Here is a 24,523-nt window from a genome sequence, read left to right as displayed (position 1 = left end):
ATCCCAGGTCACACTCCTTAGCCAGGAACTAGTACTCCTGGTTCCCAAGGCACATCCAATCGCGGTTGTGGTGTCAACACCCACCGCGGAGTCAATTGCGACATGGCATCATAGCCGCAAGGGCAAATGTTGTCAGATGCTCGCTTGACTCAAAATGATGGGCCTTGATGTCGATCACCGAGGTACCCAGGCAGTTAGAGCGGAAAATTAAGCCCATATCGGGAGCCAAACCATGATTCTAACTGCACCTCGTAATTTCCTTTCCCATCCATTCGTCTCCCCGCAAGGCCCAGAGCCCCTAACGCAGCTTAAGGTGCACGGTTCACTCCGACAGCATGGGCTGCTCCAGATCAAACCGTCTACTCGGTTGGATCAGAGGAGCATTCCCCTGCGGTAGGTAGCCAGTTCGGGTACTCATCTGCTGGTCCACTCCTCTGGTGGTCCAATGCGGACGATCGTCACGTTGTCCTCGACCAGGGACCGAAAAGGAATTATCCCCGTCAGGTTAGGAAGAGGCCAATCCGTCTGGTCTCGGTAGTGTGGCTATTATGAGACGCCCCAGCACACCCTAGTCATTTCACATGTGGGGTTTAGAATAGCCCTCGGCCTTGCCTCGATATTTGGATCGATGTGGAGAGCGCGGGTGGCTGCCGTATATCTGCAGGCATAAAAGGCGCCCTGTCGTCTGCATTGATCTGGACCCTGACCCGTCCGTTGTCAATTGCTGGCATTCCCTGGTGGAGAGCACCCTCAACATGCGCGTCTCGTCCGCCCTTCTTTCCGCCCTTTTGCTTTCCAGCACTTCGCTGGCAACTCCGGCCCAGGTCTCCTCATCCGTGGCTATTTCTACACAGGGGAGCCCGGCGCCAGAGGAACATGTTGCAGCACAAACAACTGCTGCAGCAGAGGCAACTGCGGCGGCGGCAGCATCGGCGGCAGCAACCGGGGCATCTGAGCAGACGGCCAGTACCAAGCAGCAGCCGGACAATGATGTTGGTGCCGACCAGCAAAACGCGAATGCTGCCACTCAGCAATCATCCGCAAACACAAACACAAACGCCGGTAACCAGCAGCCATCTGCAGATGTAGCTGGTCAGCAAACAACCCCCAGTGCCGTACAGCAAACAGCCGCAGCCCCGGAGGCATCAAGCCAAACAACCGCTACCCAGTCACAGGGAGGAGATCTTATATCTGGTCTGGTAGGGGGAATCCTTGACGGTTCTTCCAGCCAGGATGCTGGAGCAAGCAGCACTGCTGTCACATCACCCTCAGCAGCAGGGCTGGGCCAGTCTGCCACATCCACGCAGGACGCTGGGTCTTCTGCAACAACGAGTTCTTCATCATCCGCAGGCGGCTCTTCCGGAAATCTCTTGACAGACATTGGTGATGGCCTCGATGGCCTCCTGGGACTTTTGTCGCCAACTTTCTTGAAGAATGTCGAGTCGTTCTTCAACCACTTTGCATACCTGTTCGACGATAAGACTACCGACCAGACGAAGTCCTTGCTCGACACTGCTTACAACCTACTCACCAAGCAATTGATCACTGAATTGACCGGCCTCCTGAACAACGCAAACAGCCTATTGACGCCGAACTTTGTGAACGAGACCCAGCAACTGATCAACTCAGTTGGCCCGCTTGTCACGCCACAGCTGTTCCAGAAGGTCTCTACCCTGCTTGATAACGGCAACAACCTTTTGACTGCTGAGTTTGTCAAGGAGGTTAACGGTCTGATTGGCAATGCGAACAACTTGTTGACAGCCGACTTTGTCAAGGAGACACGTGGGCTTATCGAAGCTGTCTCTCCTGTACTGACCCCTGAGCTACTCAAGGAGGTTGGCACGCTTCTTAACAACGCCAATGATCTCCTGACTGCGGACTTCGTCAAGGAAACGAAGTCGCTCATTAGCGCGGTTGGTCCGATCCTGACACCAGAACTGGTGAAGGAGGTCAACACGCTATTGACCAACGCCAATAACCTGTTGACTGCAAACTTCGTCAACGAGACAACATCCTTGATTGAGACCGTCGCGCCTAATCTGACGCCAGAGCTGTTCAAGGAGATCAACTCGGTCCTCAGCAACGCCAATGGCCTCTTGACACCTGGATTTGTCAATGAGACTCAATCTCTGATCGAGGCTGTTGCTCCTAACTTGACTCCCGAATTGTTCAAGGAGATCAACTCAGTCCTGGGCAACGCTAATAGCTTGTTGACCACTGACTTCGTGAAGGAAACCCAGAGCTTGATCGGCGCCGTCGCCCCCGTACTTACACCCGCTGTTCTTGCGGAAGTCGCTGGCTTGTTGGGCAATGCGAATGACCTGCTTACACCGACATTCGTCAACGAGACCCAGGGCTTGATTGGCGCCGTGTCCCCTGTCTTGACACCTGCTCTCCTGAAGGAAGTTGGTAGTCTTTTAGGCAACGCCAACTCTCTGTTGACAACCGGATTCGTTGATGAGACCCAGACATTGATTGGCAATGCGAATAACCTACTGACAACCGATTTCGTCAAGGAGACCCGTGACCTGATCGGTGATCTTTCACCGGTCATCACACCTCAGTTGCTGTCAGAGGTCTCAGGATTGCTGAACAATGCCAACTCTCTATTGACCGCGAAGTTTGTCAATGAGACGCAAGGATTGATCGATGATCTCTCGCCAGTCATCACCCCTGAGTTGCTCGCCGAAGTTGGCGGACTTCTCGGCAACGCCAACAAGCTCCTGACCACCAAATTCGTTGAAGAGACCCAGAATCTGATTGACAGTGTGGCACCTGCAATCACTCCTGCTCTCCTCACGAATGTAACCTACTTGCTGGGCAACGCCACAAAACTGTTGACACCTAATTTCGTCAATGAGACAAGCAACCTCATCGGCGAAGTCTCGCCAATCCTAAGTGAAGTTGCGCCTATCCTTACACCCGAAATGCTTGGAGAAATCGGCGGCCTCCTTGGAAATGCCAACGATCTGTTGACTTCGAAGTTTGTCAACGAAACACAAGTACTCGTTGAGGACGCTTCTGAGGTAAGTTTCTTCTAATTAACAATCACATTTTGAGACATAACTAACTTTCCATAGTTGCTTCCCGCTTTGGTTAAGGTCTTAGGATCGCTGTGAATGTAATGAGGCGCGATATTTGAAGGATATACGATCTGATGGACAACGAGTCTACTTAATCCTATGAGTAATTATGTGTTGATGTTGATGTATTCAATGTTCATGACGCTTTGTGCTGCCGATTCGACGCCATGTACAGACGACGTCTTAATATAGCTCATCCATACTGAAAGACCACAAAAACGCTGTGCCAAGTAGTGAAGCTGGCTTTGCCGTAATTGCTCAATCACCTCATCGTGGTGTTTATGACTGAGGGCTTCCTGAAAGTCTTAGAACTCTGTAGAGAGCAACTAGCTCACATTGGCCGTATGGTTTCTGAACCGATTCAAATATCTCCATCGAAGCAGGACAGGTTTCAGATCTGTCACCCGGGGACTCGTAGGGGAGACAGCCCAAAGTGGGTGTCGAAGACACAGTGTGGCTTATTCGGTCCATCACTGGTACCGGTACTGGTAAAGCGAGGCTGGGGGAGGAGTTCAACCTGCTCAGCGCCATCCGCTAATCGTTCGGGCTTCAAGGTCACAACGTTCCATTCCACTGTATTTCCCCCCTGGTTGAGGCAACCGATCGCGCCCTGTTTGTAGGAGGGCCTTCTTATGTAGAAAGTTCGCATGGTTTGTGTAAAGCTTCTCCGACTGACACGGACTTTAAGACGGAACGTGCGGGGTCTTGACTTTTTGATACTTGGACAAGACCTTCATCTCCGTGTTGCGTTCCTTGATCTTCTTGTCCATAGCTTTCTGGACTTCTTCACGCTTCTTCTCGGCCTCTTCCAGCTTTTGTTTCACTTCCCTTGCAGCTTGTTCTTGCGCCTTTAGCGCCGCTTCTGGCGTCGGGAATTCCTGGCGCAGTTGTTCAATCTGAGAGCGTATTTCTTCTTCGTCGATGGGAGTGCAAGTTACTGGGTGGTATTTGTGCGGCGGTAATGGTTCGCCCGGAATACGGATCTCAGGCAGCAGTTCGTGGATCGCAGTGGTGCGGACAGGGGAGTCCTGCGGAACCGCCTTGGCTGTGGGAGAAGGCGTCGGCTCAGAAGGCGGAGAGAGAGGGAGTTGTTGATCCATGTTGATGTAGGTTGTTGGGAGCGGGCGTTCACTAGACAACTAGATACAACCGCCGACTTTGATAGGTAGTTTGAGCTAGGAAGAAGCGACTTCTCGCTGGTTGTTGAAACTTGAGGTGATGGGAGTTCTTTCAATGTTCCTGGGATTTTGTCAGTTGCCATTACTGCCATCTGCCGGTTCACCGCCATGACTGGTCACCTGATCCGTAACGGTGCCCCGCAGCTCCATTTGTATTCCGATGAGCTTCCCTTTTTAATTAGCAGGGATCACTGACTTGCTCTTACAGGTACTACTCGGAGGACTTTCTACTCTGTTCTTAAAGCTCCCAAAAGCGTACATCTTGTCAAGTCCCTTCAAAGATTAGCGCGTACGTGATCCCTGATTAGATATGCTTAGGCGGTCAGTTCCTGCCGTCAGGGGGAAGCTCGCCGCCTTTGCTCCGGATGTGGGGGTTCGGAGAGGGCCTCGACCGGCAGTGCCTCTCTGGACATCGTGAAATCACCCGGACACTCGAATAGATAATAGATAAGTGATTTAGGGCCGTTCACTTCGTTTCGGGCTTGCAAACCATGCAGGCCTTCGGTATGTTACCCATCCTACATCTCATATCAATCAAGTCGGGTCACCAGAATGGGTGACATGTCTTCTGGCAATTGCGCTAATGATGCAACTCTAGTTCCCAAGAACCGGAGAGTAAGTCGATCATGCTTGATCCATGGAAACATTGAAGATGCCAATACCAGATGCAGCCCCGGTTTGAGTTAATACTCAGAGTAAGAATCCATTGGTCACATTGTAAATGACTTACCAACTAACCGCTATGGTCGTTATAGATCATCGACCTCAATAACGTCCCACTCGTGAGCGGTACCGCTTTCGTCAAATGGCGCCTGCCGTCATCAAGTGCGCCTGAACACCATGGCCATACCGATAAGGCGATCATCATAGATCATCGGGCATATTGGAATTATGAGAAGGTCCTGCAGGTCAGGCTCACCATTGACCGCAACCAGACTCTACACGAATGCGAGTTGTACTTCGAAATTATTCAAGAGTTTGCGTCGGGGGGCAACAACGACAAGAACCTGCTAGGAAGGATCAGGCTCAATCTTTCCGAATATGTGGATAAGAGCGACGATGACGAGGGCATCGTCCGGAGATACTTGATGCAGGATAGCAAGATCAACAGCACACTGAAAGTTGGTATAGCTATACGCCAGGTCGAGGGGGATCGGAACTACATCACGTATGTAATATATTATGCCGAAAAACGCTGCAATACATTCGAGGAGCATGTTGCTGATGACAATCAGGCCGCCTCTAAAATCAGCCATGGTCTTTGGCGGAATTGCTGGGGTTGTATCCTCGGAACAAGGCGAACATGACGACCTGGGTCGGCTTCCCTCGATCAACACTCAGAGTCGCGAAGTGACGGATATGCAAGACATGTACCGGCGCACGCTGGCTGCGTCCTGGAACTCTCGGGCGGACGATTTACCGGCGGACAAGCTGATTGAAGAACTATTTTCCGGTGGCATTAGCTGGGCAGACGGCCACGATGCACGTGCTGAGAAATCAGTCGAGAGTCATGCAGATCGACTGTCGCCACATGGACGCACAAGCGTAAGGCAAGCTTCGTCAGACAATCGATTGTCTCCTTCCAACTTTGAGCGACGACCAAGGAGTTCTTCAAGCAACCATTATCGCCATGATGTTAAAGGAACAGATTTCGCCCCAGCTGCCGATCATACGCGTAAAAGCGGAAGCATAGAACAGCAACTATATGACAATCCCAAAGGCAAGGCTTGGAAGAACCGTAGCTCGGAATTTGAACTGTCCGAGTTCGATGTGCGCGAGGATTTGCGGAGTTGGGAGGTCATGAACAAGGAGTGATTCAGAATGGTGCTTTGTGGCGTTAAGCAGTCTCTTGGATAATACCCCTATGAGTTTTACTCTTACCTCAGTTCTTCAAATTGTCTGCTCTCTTACCTATGGCACCAAAATGCTGGGGGTGGATAACTGTCCCATGTAAGCGTACTCCGTAGTCTCCGACAACCATATCGATTATCGAGGAGATGCTCCGAGGTGGATCCACAATATGAACTAGTCCGCTTTTGTACTAGCGGATATCTCAGATTGCATCAATCCGAGCTTCAACTTTCCATCCCGGGCTTTTCTTGGACTCCGGTCTGTTGCGTTTGGTTTCGTGGTCCATATGCTGTCTCGATCATCCAACAGTGCAGCAAGTCTTCTAGGCTGCCGGCTGCTCCCAGAATGCAGAGCAAGCTTTCTCCCTCCGTCCTTGCGCCGGCATAATGTATCTATCCGGTTCGAATCCACCGAAACTGATGCGAAAGACGACGAGACGCCGCCGCAACATGTATCTTCGCGCCGTACCCCGGGCCACAACCGTCTTCAGCACCGTCTCAAACGGAGATTGGGCAAAAAAGTACCTATCTCTGTGAGCTCGCTTGGAAATCCTGGTGAGGTAGTAGTCGTGAAGGATCGCCAACGTCGTCGACTACGCATAGCCAAGGAAGAGCCGAAGGAGGTCACCGACGAAAATGCGCTTCCTCTCTTCTTGAGAGAAATCGACAATGACGACAGCTTTGTCGATAGCGAACTGCTGAAAACTCGTGTCGAAAGTTTCCGTCTCGATTATAACCCCCACCACAAGTTGCCCGTTGCCGATTGGAACGAGCTCCGAAACGAAATCCAGTCGTCATTTACCTATCGGCAGTTACTGGACTACATAATAGAATCGAAGGAGAATGATTTGGGTGAGGACGGGACACCGGAGACGACACTTACGCGCTGGACACCCGGAGTCTCCGAGTTTCTTGAAACCAGTTATCTTTCCCGGAAAGGTGTCGCCCATAGAGTCGCGGCGTCGCAGGGTCTTAAGGGGAAATATCTACTCGCTGAAAGGATACTCCGTGACTGCTGGCATCTCGGAGTTCTTGATGAGGTTGGTCAGCTAGATATACAGCTGCCTGAGCATATATTGTCTCTACTCCTCAGTTCGCAGCATTTTTCTTTCGAAGAATTAGCCAACTTGCATGACGCAAAGATCGATGTCACGCGGTCGCTTGGTCTTGTGAGAATCACAGGAATGCAGCGTACCTGCGAATCAATTAATGAGATTGTACACGATGCCATCACTAGAGTTCGACAGGAAAACGTCGAATTGCCGCCGGACGAAACGAAGACGAAAGTCAACAACCGCATCTTTACTCCGGATTTCCTCTCGTGGGTAACCAAAACCTACCGAGTAGCATTCAAACAAAGTACACCACATACGCCAAGCCAAATATACTATCTTGCCGAAGACAAACAGGATGCAGATAATGCTCGTAGGGCCCTACACCTTGCCTATTACAGTGGGTCTGCTCCTGCTGTGCCTTTCAGCACATATTTACCCTCGACCGAGCCCGCCAGTGTCCATGACATTGATCCTGAGAGCAACACGTCATGGTTCGAGAGGCAAAAGGCGTGGTTCCGATGGGCCACACCAGCAACTCAGTCTGACGAGGTAAAGCCCTCAGACACCGTATTGTTCGATAGCCACCAAACTCGGGTATCAGACGAGCTTTTCAAGCTACTTCGACAAAAGTCGTCTGTCATTTATCATACACATCATGAAACCGGCGCCGACGTTCATGAATCCATCACGGCAGCAGTTGGCAAATGCCTTTTCCTGCGCAAGCCATTCTTCGAAGAGAGCTCGGTCAACGCCTCTCAACTCGGCAAAATGTCCCTTCCACGAACCTTCACCACCGACATACCTCGTGCAGCCCAATTTCTCCGCACGCTCACTCCCAAACCAGTGGATGAGCACCAACAAGCCTACCGCATCCGGCTCGTCCCGTCAGCTCTTAATGCCAACGTCTTCCCCCAACTCGAGCTAGAAGTCACTACCCAAACAAACAGCACACCCGAAGATTCCACCCCCGTATTTTCCATGCGCAGCGCAAAACTCGTCCTCGCCGAAAGCAACGTCGACTACCTCCTGCCCGAGAACGGGCTGGATCTCCGCTTCACCCGCAAACTCACCCGGGAGCTCCTCCCCCAGCCCCAGGACAGCAACTCCTTCTCCCTCTCAAACATCGAGGAATCCCTCCGAAGCCTCTTTTCCCGGACCTCTACAACAGACGGGGAACTCGCTCTTCCCCCGTTCGCACAAGTCACGCTCCCCCGCGATGTCCTTCCCCAGGACGCCACCGACAACACCGCAGAGTACATCTTCCTCCCTGTCAGCGATATCAGAGGAACTCGTATCCACAAATATGATTTTCGTGGCCAGCAGCTGAATTATGCTTTTTACGAGAGCGGGCCGTTCAACCCGTACCGTACCACGGACTTGTTCCTGGACATGGATATGACGGACAGCTCTGCGTCGGCTGAGTCCTCCGCTGATGTTTCTTCGGAGAATGTGTCGCGGGATGCTGCTACATACAAGGATGAATTCCACACTTTCTATAATACTGCTTGTGCGTTGGCTTTCGAGCTGGACCGGGCGAGGCGCTTGGGAGCCGTTTGGAATGATACTATTTGAGTCAGGCTGGCGGGAAGCAGTGTTCGATGTATAAATAGATTTTTCTGTTGATGATGTATGTACAATATGATATAGCTCTTATAATTGGGAAAGAATATGCCCCTCTCTGATGTTTTGATGTGCTATATAGTAGTAATAGTGTGGCGACTTCTGGTGTTTGATGTTCCGCTGTCCTTGATCGCAGAATATATTTCCGTCACGGTCTTGAAAAGTCCATCCTTGACACCGTCTACTATTCCATAGTAACTCAGACATCATCTCTAGCACCTATTGCTAGCATAAAGACCCTTCTCTATTACCGACCGATAATTGACGTTGAACCGACTCAAACCCCGATAAAATCATAAAAGTCGCTAATTCCTCTCCGAAGACCACCCTCCCATGCCGCAGAATTCTCCTCGAGCTGCTCCGGGTCTATATCTCTTTTGCGCTGCTGGATCCACAACTCTCTATCATAGATCTTGTCTGCACCTTTTCGTGGAGGCAAAGTGCCCTGAACAGCAGCGCCAAAAAATCGCAAGGCATCATCGAACCCCAAGTTCCAGCCGTGAACGAAGCTTTGACGATTATTCGAGCTCCAAGATGCCGAAACTTGCGACGACAAGGCCTTTTCCTGAAATGATGATCGTTCGGCTCCGGCATATTTGATCTTCTGTCGGATTTCTGCTTCGGGGAGCATCATATAGCTAGGTATTCGAATTGTACCATTTGAGATGTCGCTCTTGAATTGAGGAATATCGCTTGCGCAGCTGTCAAAGACCCGTTTGTTGCATTGTGCCTGACTGTCGTCAATGTATACAGGCAAAGATGGGTCAATAGCGCTGGCTATCTTGAAGATCTCGTCGTAGCATTCACACATGTCTGGGGCAGGTTCACATCCGGAAGATACTGAAAGTCCGACTACCCCAGTCATGGCATGAAAGGTTATCTCTTGCGCAAGGAAAGCGACACAGTCTCGAGCTATTGTCCGATCTTTCGCACTAGCACAAAGATTTATCCCGCTGGCACTGGCCTGGAAATCAATGAGGACTCCAATACCGTGAAGCCGACATTTTTCGATTAGATGCTTCACGATACTCCAGCACTGGTGATACACCTCTGATGGATCCCCTTCAAAGGGTGTCCCCCGACTGAACAGGGGTCCGAGGGAGTAGAAACTTAATGGTAGGCGGAGGGTTCTGCATTGCGCTACATCCTTGAGCCAGACAAGGTCATCGCCGGTCAATGCAGAATGCCAGTGGGATTCCCACTTCTGTTGTGTTTGCTCGAGTCCAGTAGATGCTATTGACCTGTTCAAGGCACGTTACTGTTTAGTACCGTTGGCGATAGCCGTAGTGTATTTCTAATACTTACGTTTTAAGTAGCTGTAATTCATTGGACTCGCCAGCATCATCGCGCGGTCCGAGTACAAAGTAAGATCCCAAACTCGCTCCAAACTGCTGCCGGAAACGGTATATGTCCTGATCCCTGGGCGGAAGAGGACAGTATAATTCTGACATGTCAACAAGGAAGCAGGATGGATGACTCGATTAATAGGTTCAGAACGTGTATTTATTTATTACTCTTGGTCAGGTGACAAGGATGTCTATGAAAACGAAAGATTAAGTAGTTATGGTATGCAAATGGTATTGAAGATCAAGGAAAAGTAGCAACACAGGAACAGATCAGATGAAGAGCAATTGACCCGCCAGCTGCATGGTATGAGTTTGTAGAGGATGATGAAGTGTTATGAGAGGCAGCACTTGACCTTGAAGATCAGATGAGTTTCCCAAAACGGAAATCCTTCACAAGCAATAGCTGCCCTTGTGAAGGCCAACATTCATCAGGCTCAGAAATTTCGGGGGGTTTAGTGAATAGAGTGCCACGTAAGAATTCCGGAAGCAGGGAATTTTAGTGTGCAAGAGAGAACAGAAGTCAGAGCCGGAATCATGGTGATGGAAGGGAAAGAAAGAATAAAGAGAAACCGGAGCAATCAAACCAAGGGATCCCCGGGCGGGACTGACGTAGTTGGGAGACTCGACTTTGGCTTTAAGGCTTTTTGGAGGAACTAGTTATTTGATGGTTCACTTTCATTCGGGCTAGCGAGGGGCTCCGCATTTGGCCGAGCGTCCGTGCTGCTGGTTGCTGCTGAAAATGTCGCCTGTCATCCTTTGCTTCTAAGCCTTGCTCCCCTCCTGTTGCATGTTGTGAGCTGTTCTGATTACCTGCACATTTCATCGTTCGTTTAATTTCTCTTGTTTCACCAGTCTGCAGCTACAGGAGTCCCCGACTGTGCTGCAATCTCGTGGTGTCCAATCGATGTGTGTGTGCCCAGTCATGAAGTTGATGCGGACCGAGTAACAGGCAAGGCATGGAGAGAACACGGGTCGCTAAGGTCAGTGTGGTTTTGAGTGCCTCAATCCAGCAGTAGAGCGCACCATAAGGAGATACCCGACTAACGGCTTCTGTGATGCTTCAGGTTGAAGATGTGACCTTGGCGCGCCGAGGCGAGCAAGTGGTCGGCACTCTCCACCTCACCCCTCACCATATCATCTTCTCCCACACTCCTCCTCCTCCCTCCTCCACCGATACATCTCAGGCTCCGGGCCCTTCTGGCCGGCCAAAAGAACTCTGGATTACATACCCCATAATCTCCTTGTGCACCTGCCGCCCCACCCCCGCCGCATCCCGCCAGCCGTCCTCCATTCGTCTCCGGTGCCGCGATTTCACCTTTGTGTGCTTCTACTTCACCACCGAGAGCAAGGCGCGTGATGTATATGAAACCATAAAATGTTGGACCTGTAAAGTGGGCCGCCTTGATAAGCTATATGCTTTCTCATATCGCCCTCCCCCTCCTGAACAGAAATTCAATGGCTGGGAGCTGTACAATCCTAGCAAAGAATGGGCTAGACAGGGTGTCGATCAGGCTGGCTCTGGCTGGCGTGTATCCCAGTTGAATACAGACTACGGGGTAAGTATCCATGAAACCTTACCCATGTGAATTGTTGTGTTGACTCCCACCTTCCAGTTTTCTGCGACCTACCCAGCTCTACTACCGGTCCCCTCGACCATTTCTGACAACACACTTAATCACGCTGGAAAGTATCGGTCTCGTGCGAGAGTGCCAGTACTCACATATCTTCATCCGGTGAATAATTGCTCGATTACACGGAGCTCACAGCCTCTGGTGGGTGTGCGCGGAAACCGTAGTATCCAAGATGAAGCGTTGCTAGCAGCCATATTCTCGACCTCGCGCTCAGAGAGACCCCTCGCAAGCTTTACCCCATCTGGCTTCGATTCGGAATCCTCCAATTCAACCCCAGGAAGTGCCTCGCGCAGTCATATGCTGGCTGATCTGACGGTCCCTGACGACCTGGAAGATGCAATGTTGACCTCTGTCAGCGGAGACCAGGAGGAAAAGCCTCAAATCTACGGCGCCCAACAGCACAATCTCATCGTTGATGCTCGTCCCACGGTCAACGCCTTTGCCATGCAAGCTGTTGGACTTGGGTCGGAAAACATGGACAACTACAAGTTTGCTACGAAGGCTTACCTTGGGATTGACAATATCCATGTAATGAGAGACTCGTTGAACAAAGTGATTGATGCGTTAAAAGATTCGGATTTAAGCCCACTGGGCCCGAACAAGGACCAGCTGGCACGGAGTGGGTGGCTGAAGCACATTTCCGGAATTCTAGACGGTGCTCGGTTGATCGCTCGGCAGGTTGGGCTTCAACATTCGCACGTCTTGATTCACTGTTCTGATGGATGGGATCGTACGAGTCAGTTGAGTGCACTGAGCCAGATCTGTCTCGATCCTTACTACAGAACGATGGAAGGCTTCATGGTACTGGTGGAGAAAGACTGGCTATCTTTCGGTCACATGTTTCGACACAGATCAGGCCATCTGAACAGTGAAAAATGGTTCCAGATAGAGAACGAGCGGATTGGAGGCGATTCCAACCGTGGGTTCGGCGAGGGCGGTGGTGCAGGCAGAGCCATTGAAAATGCATTCCTAAGCGCCAAAGGTTTCTTCAACAGGGACAACAACAGCCGGGACTCGCTTGGAGAATCAGACGGCGAAATGCAAAGCTACGATGCAGAAAATCTGAAGAAACTTGGCTCCATACCCAGAACAGCTGCAACTGAAAAAGAAATTACCAAGGTGAAGGAGACCAGTCCAGTCTTTCATCAGTTTCTGGATGCGACATACCAGCTGCTCTACCAATACCCTACCCGATTTGAGTTCAACGAGCGTTTCCTACGTCGTTTGCTGTACCACCTCTATTCGTGCCAATTCGGAACCTTTCTCTTCAACAGTGAGAAAGAACGCGTAGACTGGAATGCGAAGGAGCGAACTCGGAGCGTGTGGGACTACTTTTTGGCGCGGAGGGAGCAGTTTACCAACCCACAATATGAGCCTGAGATCGACGACCACAAGCGTGGGCAGGAGCGGCTGATCTTCCCCCGAATCAATGAGGTCAGGTGGTGGAGTGAGTCGTTTGGTCGAACCGATGCGGAGATGAACGGCGTGCGTTCCTCTGGTTCTAGGCCACCAATTGGGCGTGATGCGACTAGTGCTCAGCCGTCACCAGTGTTGGCCGGCATAGAAACCGCGAATCATTCTCTCGGCGCTGGATCGTCTGGGAAGGACACCGTGAATGCAGCCTCCACCGGAATGGCGGCAGTAACCGCGGGAATCTCGAATCTGGCCTTCCCTAAGAGTAAAGAGGATGGGCAGGATTCTAAGAGCATTAATCGCATGGAGCTCGAGATGCAGTGACCCCATAAAACGAAAGCTATGATGATGATGAGAGATGGAGCCTGGTTACAAGTCAGTGGGTCTACAGTGGTTTTGTTGTGAGCGACCTGGGTATGTTCAGTTGGAGCAAGAGAAGTCGTGCTATTTAAGCGATGTATGCTTGTGGATCTAGTTAGTGCGTACTTGTGACGCTACTGCATTTCTCCATGCCTAGGGAAGTAGAGTACATTTTACAGTCAAAAGAGAGAGACGGAGAGGGTGAGAAAGATTATGATTGAATGAATAAAACAGAGCAGGGACCAGCAGGATGAGTACAGATGCTGGATTAGAAATATGGGCTTTGATTGTGAGTTCCAGTTTGTGATCTTGGATTGAGTTCCATCGTTACTTGTAACTAGAACTAGGAAACAATGATAAGAAATGCCTGAACCCCTGAAATCTGAGGCAGAAAGCGGGATTGTACACTAAGATGGCTTGGCGTCCCAAAGAGGGAAGGTGCCCGCCGAGCAGCAAGCGAGGTTGAGCCCTAGCCCAGAAGGGCCAGCAGAAGCCCTAAAGGCAAAAACTGCCCACTAACGCCGGCTCTCTCAAAACTGACTTGACCGCCGCCGCCCATTTCGCCCTCGCACGACACACCCCCAACCTACGCCCTCGGCCGTTTCTTCGCCAATTCAATAAAACAGAAACGCAATCATGGCTGCTGTCCAGGGAGCTATTTCGAAGCGCCGCAAGTTCGTCGCCGACGGTGTCTTCTATGCCGAGCTGAACGAGTTCTTCCAGCGCGAGCTGGCTGAGGAGGGATACTCCGGCGTCGAAGTCCGTGTCACTCCCACCGTCACCGACATCAGTACGTCCGCCCGATATTTCATTTTTGCATTACATCCCAGACCCAGTGTATTTTGTTGGAAAACAAGCGGAAATTGAAGATTCAGAGAACGAGCGGGGAAAGGAGAATTGGTGATCCGGGAGGAGGAGAAGAAAAACATTTGTTTTGTCGGAAAATACGACCGAGATATCAACCAACGACGGGACACTGGGATTGGATACGAATTTGATATACACAAAAGGAAGATGGAATATGTGCCAGTTGTGCTAACGGAAGCTTTCTTTTCTTTCTACAGTCATCCGTGCCACCCACACCCAGGAGGTTCTCGGTGAGCAGGGCCGCCGCATCCGCGAGCTCACCTCCCTCATCCAGAAGCGCTTCAAGTTCCCCGAGAACTCCGTTTCCCTCTATGCCGCCAAGGTCCAGAACCGCGGTCTCTCCGCCGTCGCTCAGTGCGAGTCCCTCCGCTACAAGCTCCTCAACGGTCTGGCCGTCCGCCGTGCCTGCTACGGTGTTCTCCGTTTCATCATGGAGAGCGGTGCCAAGGGTTGCGAGGTTGTCGTCTCCGGAAAGCTCCGTGCTGCCCGTGCCAAGTCCATGAAGTTCACTGTACGTCTATCAACAGCGGCTTGTTTTTCTTTCCATCTTTCAAATGGTCGGATTCGGTCCCGAAGCAGTGGTGGAATTTGCGCATATCCCAACGACAACAATAACTACTACGACCCCGCGACAACGAAGCAACTGTGGAAGGACCGAACCGAAGAAACACCATTCGAAGAAAATACATGATATAGCAGTATAAAAAACTAACAATATGTTCTTCAATAGGACGGTTTCATGATCCACTCCGGTCAGCCCGCCAAGGAATTCATCGACAGCGCCACCCGCCACGTTCTCCTCCGCCAGGGTGTCCTCGGTATCAAGGTCAAGATCATGCGCGGTTCCGACCCCGAGGGCAAGGCCGGTCCCCAGAAGACTCTCCCCGATGCCGTCACCATCATCGAGCCCAAGGAGGAGCAGCCTGTCCTGCAGCCCATGAGCCAGGACTACGGCGCCAAGGCTATTGCCGCCCAGCAGGCCGCTGAGCAGCAGCGTCTGGCCGAGCAGCAGGCCGCCGAGACCCAGGAGGGTGCCGGTGCCGAGGCTTACGCCCAGGAGTAAAGAAAAAATTCCAATTTCCAAACAAAAAGAATTTCATTTGGTTTTTTCTCTCTCTCCCACCCTTAGGCCCTGCTTCTCTCTTCTTCCCTGCTTCTCGAATATCATCTTCGTTACCTAGTCTTACTACTCTCTCCTGTCCGACCTAACCTAACCTAACTCTCTTACTATATCTCTTAACCTATGACGCATCCAAATAAACAACTACTTTGATGACCTCTAAGCTGTTTATCTCACTCCTTTCTCTCCTTCACAACAATCACCGGGGGCAGGAATAGTCGCGAGACTGCCTTCTCTGATTGTGTCTTCTGCCTAGTGGAATATCTAGGTGGGGAATTGAAAGAGAGCTGGATCCATAGGTCGATGAGTTGATTAGTTTCTTTTCTCATTGGCTTACGTCATAGGCCTCGGTTTCGGGGTAGTCAAGACCTGGGGATTAATTGATACCTACTAAGTAGCTAGGCGCGTGGGGAAAAAGAGAGATGTGGTTTGGTCTAGTATTGGATTCGTGTATATTCGTAGGTTCTGTGTAGTACTAGTGCTAGTGGCATGTTCCATGTACTTAACTCCTTCCCAGTATTATATCGTATGCATATATGGGTTTTTGAATATAGGCTGAAGCGCATTCCGCCTGCGGCAGTTTCAAGTTACCTTACTAGCACTGGTACTAGTGTTTGTACTACAATGTGTCAGCAGGAAGTTATCACATTTCATAGTATTAGACTTGGTGCCATAATGAACTGGGTATTCTGATTTGATCCTAGTACTTTGACGTACTAGTAGTAGTTACTAGTAGTACTCTTAGGATGAAGATTGCAGATCGGCTGACACTGACGGCCAAGCTTTCAACACTCAATATATATTATGAATGATTTGAACGAACATAATGAACTAGTAGACTACTATTCGCCTTTTGTTATTTATCCTGGCGATAGTGCATCTCACGAAATAGTAATAATAAAAATAATCAATCATGGCATCAGCTATTTTTCTATGTAACATCTATCGTCTACGCATGACTTTGCTTTGATCTCACGCCGTCGCTTACAGGAAAGCTTCGACGTTGATCTCCAGAGTGCTGACGGGGTACTTCAACTCGTAGTTCTCCAACACTGTCGGGTGCAGGATACCGAAGGCACCAATGACGTGCTCCTTGCCGGCTATGCGCACGTGAACGGAGGCGGCGTGTCCGGGGAAGTAGGTGGGTTCTGAGGCGCCGAGTTAGTAAACGGTATCTTTCGAGAGAAGGCTAGTCTGATCTTTCGGACTTACCATCAAGCTCCTCAATCCAGTACTGAGAGTCAGCCATGGCGGGGTTCTCAAGGCCCTCCTCGCCGGTAATAAAAGCGCTCTTAAGCATGGCCATGACACGGTCCAGAAGACCGTGGACAACCTCAAAACCACTCGTCTTGCCGTACCAGGCAGCGGCAAAGTGCCTCTCGTTGCGACTCTTGCGCTCCAGAGACAGGTCCTTGAAAGCAACATCACTGACCTCGAAGACCTTCATGGGCACTGCGTGATGCTTGTTCTCACGGATGGTCTTGAGCAGACCGGGCAGCAGGCTCGTGCGGACAACCTGGAACTCAGTGGTCTTCGGGTTGGCCAGCTTAACGGCGGTGTTTCCGTCATCCTTGCGGTTGAGCCAACCGAAGTTCTCGTCGTGCGAGCACAAGATCAGGGGCAGCACCTCAGACCAGCCTGCCATCGCGGCCTCCATGCGCACAATATCGCTCAACTTGTTGATGGGGAGAGGTTGGGCAATGGTACCGGACTTGCTAGGGAAAGACCGGGGAAGGTTGTTGAAGCCATAAGCGATGGCGACGTCTTCCATGATGTCGGCTTGGTGGAGCACATCAGCTCTTGTCGGAGGGACAAACACATCGATCAGATCCTTAGAAGCGGTCGAGGGCTTCGCATCGTAAGCCATCTTCTTCAAGAGTGTGCAGATCTCTTCGGGGGAGAGCTCCAGTCCGCAGCACTGGTTGATGTAGGAGACCTCAGCTTGGGTCGTACGGGGCGCAATGTCGGGGACGACTCGAGTCTCGCCGTTGTGTTCAGAGATCACCTTAACTGGCTCAATCCTATAAGTCCAGTGAGCACGGGTCCTATGTCAGAAACCGAAAGGAAGGGAAGGCCTACGTGAAAGGCTCGGCGGTGTATTGAGAGAACATGGACACAATGATCCGGTTAACAATCTCGACCTTCGTCTTGTCCAGGGCAGTGATCTCGATGAAGACGTTCTTAGTGTCCAGGGTGATCTTGGAGTGATCGCCGTTGATGATAGGGGGGAGAGAGCAGACGGTTCTCTTAGAGTCGTAGATGACTGGGTAGACGGGGGAATCGCGGATGATGTGGAGGTACTTGCCCAGGTGCTTGTCTTTCTGTTACATAGTGAGCGTCTAGCATGTTCGTCACGTCACATACTCGTGGGCCATACCTCGTAGAAAGCCATCAACTCCTCGCCGTTCATTTCTTTCGTCTGGTTGAGGGGGACAAATTTAATGTCCTTCGGGGGAAGCGCCTCGTATGTGAAAGGTCCCTGGATGGTGTCCAGATCATGGGTACCGATGGAAACAAGGGTTCTTTGCCTGGCGAGATTCTGGTGAAGCTTGTCTTGCAGGGCGATGAAGGATTCGTAACGTGCTTGGTCGAACTTGATATTGCGGAGAATGGCACCGGAGACGAGGGGACGGATTTTCATGGTCTACGTTTGTATATTAGCTTCGCTTATGCTGAGGCACATTCCCGGTCGTGACATACGTCCTCCTTGACGATGATAGTCTGGAGTTCACCATTGGCAGGCTCGACCAGCTTGTAGTTGGGGAGAGGCTGACGGCCCAGGAAGATGTTGAGCATGAGGGCGATACCCTCGAAGCACAGCAGGTCATAACTGGAAGTCACTCAATATATGTTCTCTGAACCATCAAACTTATGCGCGGGTGCGTACCGGTTGGCGGGGATCTCGATCTTCAGCTGCGGGGGTTCCTGCTTGCCGTTCACGATGGGTCTGTCCGAGTTGGTAGTCTGAATTTGGTCAATACCATGACTTCTCAAGAGGCGAGGATTGCTGGAGAACAGTTTACATCTTCATCGAGTTCAATTCCTGTGGTAAAGCAGCAGTTAGCGCATTGCCCCGCCAAACCCGGCCCAGAATGTCCGACGTACCGAATTCGAAGCACAGCTCGTCAAATTCCTCGGTGGTATAACTAGCGAGGTTGATTAGCATCAAGATAGAGGATCCAAGGGGGTACATTGCGCATACTCCCGACCGAGCGCCTTGAAGAGCGCCTCCTTGTCAACGGAGATGGTAGGCATGGTGATGAGCGGGGGAGTTTCAAGACAGGGTAACAAGAAAAGTTAAGAGAAAAAGAAGAAGCCCAACAGACTGCCTGACGATAAGGATGATCTGTGTAGGTCCCACCACGACGACAACCGCAGGTATTCAGCGGGGGGGTAAAGAAAGGGCAGGCAACAAGAGCGCTGGCTTGAATCGGACTGTATGCCACCGTTGTAGTTCTAGTCGGAGTCATAAAGTCTTTTGTTCCCCGTTGGGGCTTGACCCTCGTGAAGGCGGCGGACAAGCCACTGAAAGTGCACCGCCACAATACCATCACCCCTCCTTTTTTTTCCTTACCAGACTGGGATTTCCGTACGGGACAGTACACCGCCTGCTTGCGCTCTCACCGTCACCAGCCACAGCTCGGCCTCCAAGTCGAAAGCAACCTCCAGCAAGCCCATCTCGTCACCTTCGCAATTCCCTCCCTCCCCCCACGGTTCAGCTTGATATCACCACTTACAAGTCTTCTATTCTAAACCCCTTTCGCATCATATACGGGGGTCTCTTGTCTTTTACGATTCTCTTAGGTTGGACCATATTTCCTGTTTGGTCCCGGTCCAATTGTCGAGGTATGATGATGCTGTTCTTGCTGCTGTTGTTGCTCAAGTGTCCTGCGGCGGCCCAAACCCCACGAAACCTCGCCCCGGGGTTCTCAACTCACCCTCTACTATCTCCTCTCCCTCTCAACCACGCCTCCCCCCCGCTAACTCGGTACTCTTTCACCTCCGTATAGGTTCTCCGCATCCTCCTTCCTCTTTACGATATTACCACCCCCCTTTTTCGGATTGCCTTTCTTCCTAGGAAATATTCGTCGTGTTCGCGTGCAAGCGGGTCGGATCGTAGCCTGAACGAGGACTTGGACCGGTCACATCCTTGCCTCTCTGCGTGTTTCTTAAACTTTCAACCTCACACTCATACAACATTTTCGCAATGGAGGGTCAAGGAGAGAACGACGAGCTTTACCCTATCGCCGTCCTTATTGATGAGTTGAAGGTATAGTTGCCCTCGTGATCATCTTATCCCTGACGCACGACATCGGCAGTCCTGATCCTGAGAATGCCATAGCATGACGATGTACTCCTCCGCCTCAATGCCATCCACCGTCTGTCTACTATCGCCTTGGCCTTAGGGCCTGAGCGGACCCGGGAAGAACTGATCCCTTTCCTTGATGGTTAGTACCGTCAACGCAAGAAGGATAGCTTTCTGGTCAAACTGTTTCCCCTAACTCTTGCGCTTTAGATTCTGTCGAGGATGAAGATGAGGTTTTGACTGCACTGAGTGAAGAGCTGGGTAATTTCATAGAGTATGTCGGTGGGCCGGAGTACGGGCACGTACTCCTCTCTCCGCTTGAGAACTTGGCTGCTATCGAAGAGCCTCTGGTCAGAGAAAAGGTGGGGGAGCCGCAACCATCCCTTGAGTTACTTTTCCTTCTCCGTACTGATCTTGTTTCAGGCTGTGGAATCCCTCAATAAGATCGGCGAGCAGTTGTCCGAGAAGCAGATCGAAGAGAATTTCATCCCGATGGTTCTGCGCCTGTCGAAAGCCGACTGGTTCACCTCGAAGGTCTCCGCGACTGGCCTTTACTGTGTCCCGTATAGGAAGGCTTCGGCGTCATCACAGCAGACCCTTCGGCAATACTACGGAGGTCTCGTACATGATGACACACCGATGGTGAGGAGACAATCGGGCAACAACTTGGCGAAGTTTATCAAAGAATTGAATACCCAAATCGTTATCGACGAGATGATACCCCTGTTCCAGCACCTTGCAACAGACGAGCAGGACAGTGTACGCCTGCTTACAGTGGATGTTCTCATCTCGATCGCCGAAGAGATCCCCAAGGAGCAGCAGCCCAGCCATGGTGTCCTTTTGACCTCCTTGCGCAACCTGTTTGAGGATAAGAGTTGGAGAGTTAGGTATATGGTTGCTGATAGATATGAGAAGGTATCTTCTGTCCTGACGATGCTCTTTCCGTCGTGCGTTGTTTTGTTCTGACTCCGATGTAGATCGCTAAAGCTGTGCACGAAGAGGTTGTAACTCGTGATATGGTTCCCTCTTTTGTCAAGCTTCTGAAGGACACCGAAGCCGAAGTCCGTACTGCCATTGCAGGACAGATCCCAGGTATGTTTTCTCGCCTACTTGAGGCCTTCGTCATGACTAATTGTATGATAGGCTTCTGCAACCTGATCGACCGAGACACATTGCTCAACGAAATCATGACTAGCGTGGAAGACCTTGTCTCTGACCCGTCTCAGCATGTGCGCGCCGCACTTGGTACTCAGATTAGCGGTCTTGCACCGATACTTGGAAAGGAGGAGTCAGTACCACCGATTCCCAGCGCCGATTAACCAGTTTACTCACAAGTCATGTTCAGGACCATTGCGCACCTCCTCCCGATGTTTCTGCAGATGCTCAAGGACGAGTTCCCAGATGTTCGCCTTCATATTATCTCCAAGCTGGAATTGGTCAACAAAGGTGAGGCAAACGGCCAGCTTCCATTGTTAGAGGGTACATGATCTAATTGTCACAGTGATCGGCATCGATCTTCTCTCACAGTCACTTCTCCCGGCTATTGTTCAGCTGGCTGAAGACAAGCAATGGAGAGTGCGTCTCGCCATTATCGAATACATCCCCTTGCTCGCAAGCCAGCTGGGAGTCAAGTTCTTCGATGAACAGCTCAGCGAACTTTGCATGGGATGGCTCGGCGATACAGTTTTCTCTATCCGCGAGGCTGCTACTCAAAACCTGAGGAAGCTGACGGAAGTGTTCGGTGTCGACTGGGCTAAGGGCTCTATCATCCCCAAGGTGATGGGGATGGGCCAACACACCAACTACCTGTACAGAATGACAACATGCTTTGCCATCTCCGTATGTTGATCGATTATCCTTACAGATGTTGCCCTGCTAATCTCCTTCAGACTCTCGCACCCGTTGTTTCACTGGACATCATCGAGAATTCGATCCTTCCCATCCTGGATCGACTTGTTTCGGACGAGATCCCTAATATCCGTTTCAATGTGGCCAAGTCTTATGCCGTGCTGATTGATACCCTGCGACGCCTTCCCGCAGAGGGAACCCTCACAGACCTGGAGAAGGCAGGTAAAACCGCCACGCCATCCCCGCGGGGCCAGGACCTTATTCAGCAAAGAATCCTCCCCAGCTTGGAGAAGCTGCAGGAAGACGAAGATGTTGATGTTCGGTACTTCGCAACGACTGCCGCAGGCGGCCACGAGGAAGTCATGCAGACTTCACCGTAGGCTACTTTCCCGACTCGGCGTAGGCCAGTACCTGCTTGTTGATGCAAAGCACCTTGGGTGTGAGTGGGAATAATACCAACGGCACTCGCACTAATTTGGGTGGAATTCAGTTTTGTCAAACTTAGAAATAGTCAGAGCGTCTGACTGGTATGAAATGCTCATGGCGTTCTAAATGTAGATTCTTTTGGTCCACGATCAACCCTCTTGCAGAAAAAATCCCTCTTATGTTTCAGAAGATGTAATTGCAAATGTGTAGCGCATATTGCTACTTCACAAGAACAGCTCTTTTTTTGAAGCAACTGACTACTTGGTAGAAAACCCCCCGGTATCATGTGATCCCGAGGGTCTAGGATGCGCTATATCCGTAACGCCGTCGGTGTAAGCCAGGCATCCGTTTATTTACTCTTTAGCCCACGTGTAGTTCCTGAGTCCGAGAGTTTGTTCGATATCTCCAAACCGCCATTGACGCTGCTGGACGCCTCATTCCCTACTCCTGTTGGATTTTTCTTTCGCAGCCGTCAATACAATGTCGTTCTCTTGGCCGTGGCATTTCACGTCCCTCACGGACGCTGAGAAGCAGCAACGTCGGGAGCTTCTCGATTTACGTGGATTCTACGCTCAGTGCTCCGTGTTGGTTGCTCTTGTTCTGGTTCGACTATATAAGAAGTCTTTTAGCGAAGCTCCTGGCAACGAAAGGCCAGCCGAGAGGCGCTCGCGGCGAAAGAATTTGGAAAAATCATGGTTGGATACACCCCCAGTTACTGGATGGATGGAGACCCGAAGACAATACATCGTCTGTCTCATCTGGCTTGGCTGGCTTCTGAGTCTTTGCATCTGGAATTCTGGTGAAGGTGGGTCGAACTTTCTATAAGATTTCTCGATATTAGTACCCGAGATGGTCGAGCTTGGGGCAGATTACAATTGTCTGGGCTCCGATTTGCCAGAATCTACACTTTTGTGTCCATCTAAGCTCCCGCCAACTACAACCATCCTCTGTCTTATTTCTATATCATCCACTTCTTGGAGACGCAAGCTAAGCCATTGTTGGTGTAAACAGATTACCTCCACTTCACCAAAGCTCTAGCCCATGTCAGCCTCTCTCAGCTTCCCGTGCAGGTGCTCATGTCACCGTCCTTGTACATGAGTCCATCGCCAGGATCACCGTCCGTCGTGTCGGTTATCACATCCGTTCCACAGCCGACCATCAACGCCTATCATCGTCTATTTGGTAGAATTGTTCTTGCGCCGCTGCTCATCGCCCACGCTGTCATGTACGATTCTTTCTTCCTGCAGTCAAGCCACCCTGACTTCGGCTCGCTCTTTGCGAAGCGCATTTTGGATTCTGATGTCCAGTGGGGTATCGCCGCAGCCACCATGGTGGGCGCGGTCGCTCTCTTTGCTCGACCGGCAGCCATGCCTGGCTGGGTACGCTGGTTGAAACCAACCTCTGCCAAGTCCAGACAGCAGGTGTTCTACCTTGTGCATGTGTCCATCGTGGGAGCCCTGGAACTTGCGGCGTTCTGCCATGTTTCGGTGGCGCGCACCTATATCCTTGAGTCTTTTGCGAGCTCTGCGATTAATTTCGCCTGTTGCTATATGATGCAGTAGACTCTCTCTTGTGCCTGGCACGTCTGTAGCTATGGGGATTAGATTAGAACGGTCAGAGTTGCGGCTTTTGTGTAAGGCAATTGTTGATATGACTGGTGTCCCACACGACTTTGACATGGGTATCTCAAGGACTGATGGTTTAGATAATGATAATGGGCTTTGTATATAATAATATAAAGCAAGATGATCTGCAAGGCAAGTAGCAGGGATACGGTTGAATAGATAGTAACTAGCGAACAGTCGACGATTCTGCGGCACAGCGTTAAGCATCCCACTCACTCGTACTTTTTGATGAGCCGAAAATAGACCCATTGTTATTCTTGTTATTCCGTGTAGAAGTTCCGTTGGGCCTGGGTTACTGACAATAGGAGCTTAATCTACTCTACTTTCCACTGAGTGCTGCAAGTCCTAGATCATGAACGTTTCTTTCTTGCTCTTGTGGGGTGTCACTATTGTTGAGCTGCTTCAGGTGTCTACATCTTCATCCTTCGACAGGATACATTGACCATAGCTATCACCACTGTAGGCATTTGGCTGCCATGGCCATTCATTCGTGATGATTCCTCCTGCGATCTATGCCACTTGAACTGATATGGGCGATTCACGTCCGTCAGTGCAATGTGCGGAGCCCAGATAGATACGCGTTTTTACCAGTTATCCACCGCACTAATTTGGCAATGTAGCTCGTACATGCAAACGAGCTTCATGAGACTTACACTGGGTGATTCTTAGCACCTGGGCCTAGAGTGACTGGAGGACTGGCTCCTCCTGCTTTTCCATTCTTCCCACCCTCATGGGCAAGAGCAACGCGTCGCAAGTCGTGTGCGCACTTTCCACGTTTGTGCCTGAAGACATCCC

At 50.9% G+C, this 24,523-nt stretch overlaps 9 protein-coding genes across 9 annotated transcripts; 6 read left to right on the top strand and 3 right to left on the bottom strand.

The window, feature by feature from the left end:
• Nucleotides 1-755: 755 nt before the first annotated feature.
• Nucleotides 756-3,119, top strand: ASPBRDRAFT_128281 (uncharacterized protein; the record flags this gene model as incomplete). Its single annotated transcript, XM_067618048.1, has 2 exons — nt 756-3,026; nt 3,081-3,119. The coding sequence occupies 2 exons, from the start codon at nt 756-758 to the stop codon at nt 3,117-3,119; spliced, it is 2,310 nt and encodes a 769-aa protein (XP_067477753.1).
• Nucleotides 3,120-3,766: 647 nt separating this feature from the next.
• ASPBRDRAFT_129232 (uncharacterized protein) lies at nt 3,767-4,183 on the bottom strand (the record flags this gene model as incomplete). Its single annotated transcript, XM_067618122.1, has 1 exon — nt 3,767-4,183. One exon carries the CDS (start codon nt 4,181-4,183, stop codon nt 3,767-3,769), a length of 417 nt encoding a protein of 138 aa, XP_067477752.1.
• Nucleotides 4,184-4,471: 288 nt separating this feature from the next.
• On the top strand, nt 4,472-8,738 carry ASPBRDRAFT_180459 (uncharacterized protein; the record flags this gene model as incomplete). Its single annotated transcript, XM_067619925.1, has 5 exons — nt 4,472-4,765; nt 4,860-4,956; nt 5,017-5,429; nt 5,497-6,072; nt 6,431-8,738. The coding sequence occupies exons 2-5, from the start codon at nt 4,927-4,929 to the stop codon at nt 8,736-8,738; spliced, it is 3,327 nt and encodes a 1,108-aa protein (XP_067477751.1). The 5' UTR covers nt 4,472-4,765; nt 4,860-4,926.
• A 325-nt stretch (nt 8,739-9,063) lies between these two features.
• ASPBRDRAFT_31401 (uncharacterized protein) lies at nt 9,064-10,237 on the bottom strand (the record flags this gene model as incomplete). The annotated part of the gene is made up of 2 exons (XM_067622896.1): nt 9,064-10,027; nt 10,092-10,237. The coding sequence occupies 2 exons, from the start codon at nt 10,235-10,237 to the stop codon at nt 9,064-9,066; spliced, it is 1,110 nt and encodes a 369-aa protein (XP_067477750.1).
• A 950-nt stretch (nt 10,238-11,187) lies between these two features.
• On the top strand, nt 11,188-13,500 carry ASPBRDRAFT_128246 (phosphatidylinositol-3-phosphatase YMR1; the record flags this gene model as incomplete). The annotated part of the gene is made up of 2 exons (XM_067618045.1): nt 11,188-11,688; nt 11,746-13,500. The coding sequence occupies 2 exons, from the start codon at nt 11,188-11,190 to the stop codon at nt 13,498-13,500; spliced, it is 2,256 nt and encodes a 751-aa protein (XP_067477749.1).
• A 660-nt stretch (nt 13,501-14,160) lies between these two features.
• Nucleotides 14,161-15,513, top strand: ASPBRDRAFT_155391 (40S ribosomal protein uS3). Its single transcript, XM_067619389.1, has 3 exons — nt 14,161-14,326; nt 14,601-14,914; nt 15,134-15,513. Exons 1-3 carry the CDS (start codon nt 14,173-14,175, stop codon nt 15,464-15,466), a joined length of 801 nt encoding a protein of 266 aa, XP_067477748.1. The 5' UTR covers nt 14,161-14,172; the 3' UTR covers nt 15,467-15,513.
• Nucleotides 15,514-16,351: 838 nt separating this feature from the next.
• ASPBRDRAFT_44677 (phenylalanine--tRNA ligase subunit beta) lies at nt 16,352-18,989 on the bottom strand. Its single transcript, XM_067625253.1, has 9 exons — nt 18,726-18,989; nt 18,629-18,669; nt 18,547-18,566; nt 18,411-18,487; nt 18,224-18,353; nt 17,901-18,167; nt 17,603-17,844; nt 16,736-17,544; nt 16,352-16,671 (listed from the first exon to the last, which is right to left on the bottom strand). Exons 1-9 carry the CDS (start codon nt 18,776-18,778, stop codon nt 16,508-16,510), a joined length of 1,803 nt encoding a protein of 600 aa, XP_067477747.1. The 5' UTR covers nt 18,779-18,989; the 3' UTR covers nt 16,352-16,507.
• Nucleotides 18,990-19,730: 741 nt separating this feature from the next.
• ASPBRDRAFT_31397 (protein phosphatase 2A structural subunit TPD3) lies at nt 19,731-22,057 on the top strand (the record flags this gene model as incomplete). The annotated part of the gene is made up of 9 exons (XM_067622895.1): nt 19,731-19,793; nt 19,866-19,971; nt 20,040-20,191; nt 20,253-20,744; nt 20,807-20,921; nt 20,973-21,117; nt 21,175-21,308; nt 21,331-21,668; nt 21,719-22,057. 9 exons carry the CDS (start codon nt 19,731-19,733, stop codon nt 22,055-22,057), a joined length of 1,884 nt encoding a protein of 627 aa, XP_067477746.1.
• Nucleotides 22,058-22,470: 413 nt separating this feature from the next.
• Nucleotides 22,471-23,971, top strand: ASPBRDRAFT_44675 (ferric reductase-like transmembrane domain-containing protein). Its single transcript, XM_067625252.1, has 2 exons — nt 22,471-22,908; nt 23,115-23,971. The coding sequence occupies exons 1-2, from the start codon at nt 22,584-22,586 to the stop codon at nt 23,663-23,665; spliced, it is 876 nt and encodes a 291-aa protein (XP_067477745.1). The 5' UTR covers nt 22,471-22,583; the 3' UTR covers nt 23,666-23,971.
• The last annotated feature ends 552 nt before the right edge of the window (nt 23,972-24,523 follow it).

This window comes from Aspergillus brasiliensis (assembly GCF_001889945.1).
Source record: "Aspergillus brasiliensis CBS 101740 unplaced genomic scaffold ASPBRscaffold_8, whole genome shotgun sequence".
NCBI classification, from domain to species: Eukaryota; Fungi; Ascomycota; class Eurotiomycetes; order Eurotiales; family Aspergillaceae; genus Aspergillus; species Aspergillus brasiliensis.
This window is presented reverse-complemented; position numbering and strand designations above follow the sequence as displayed.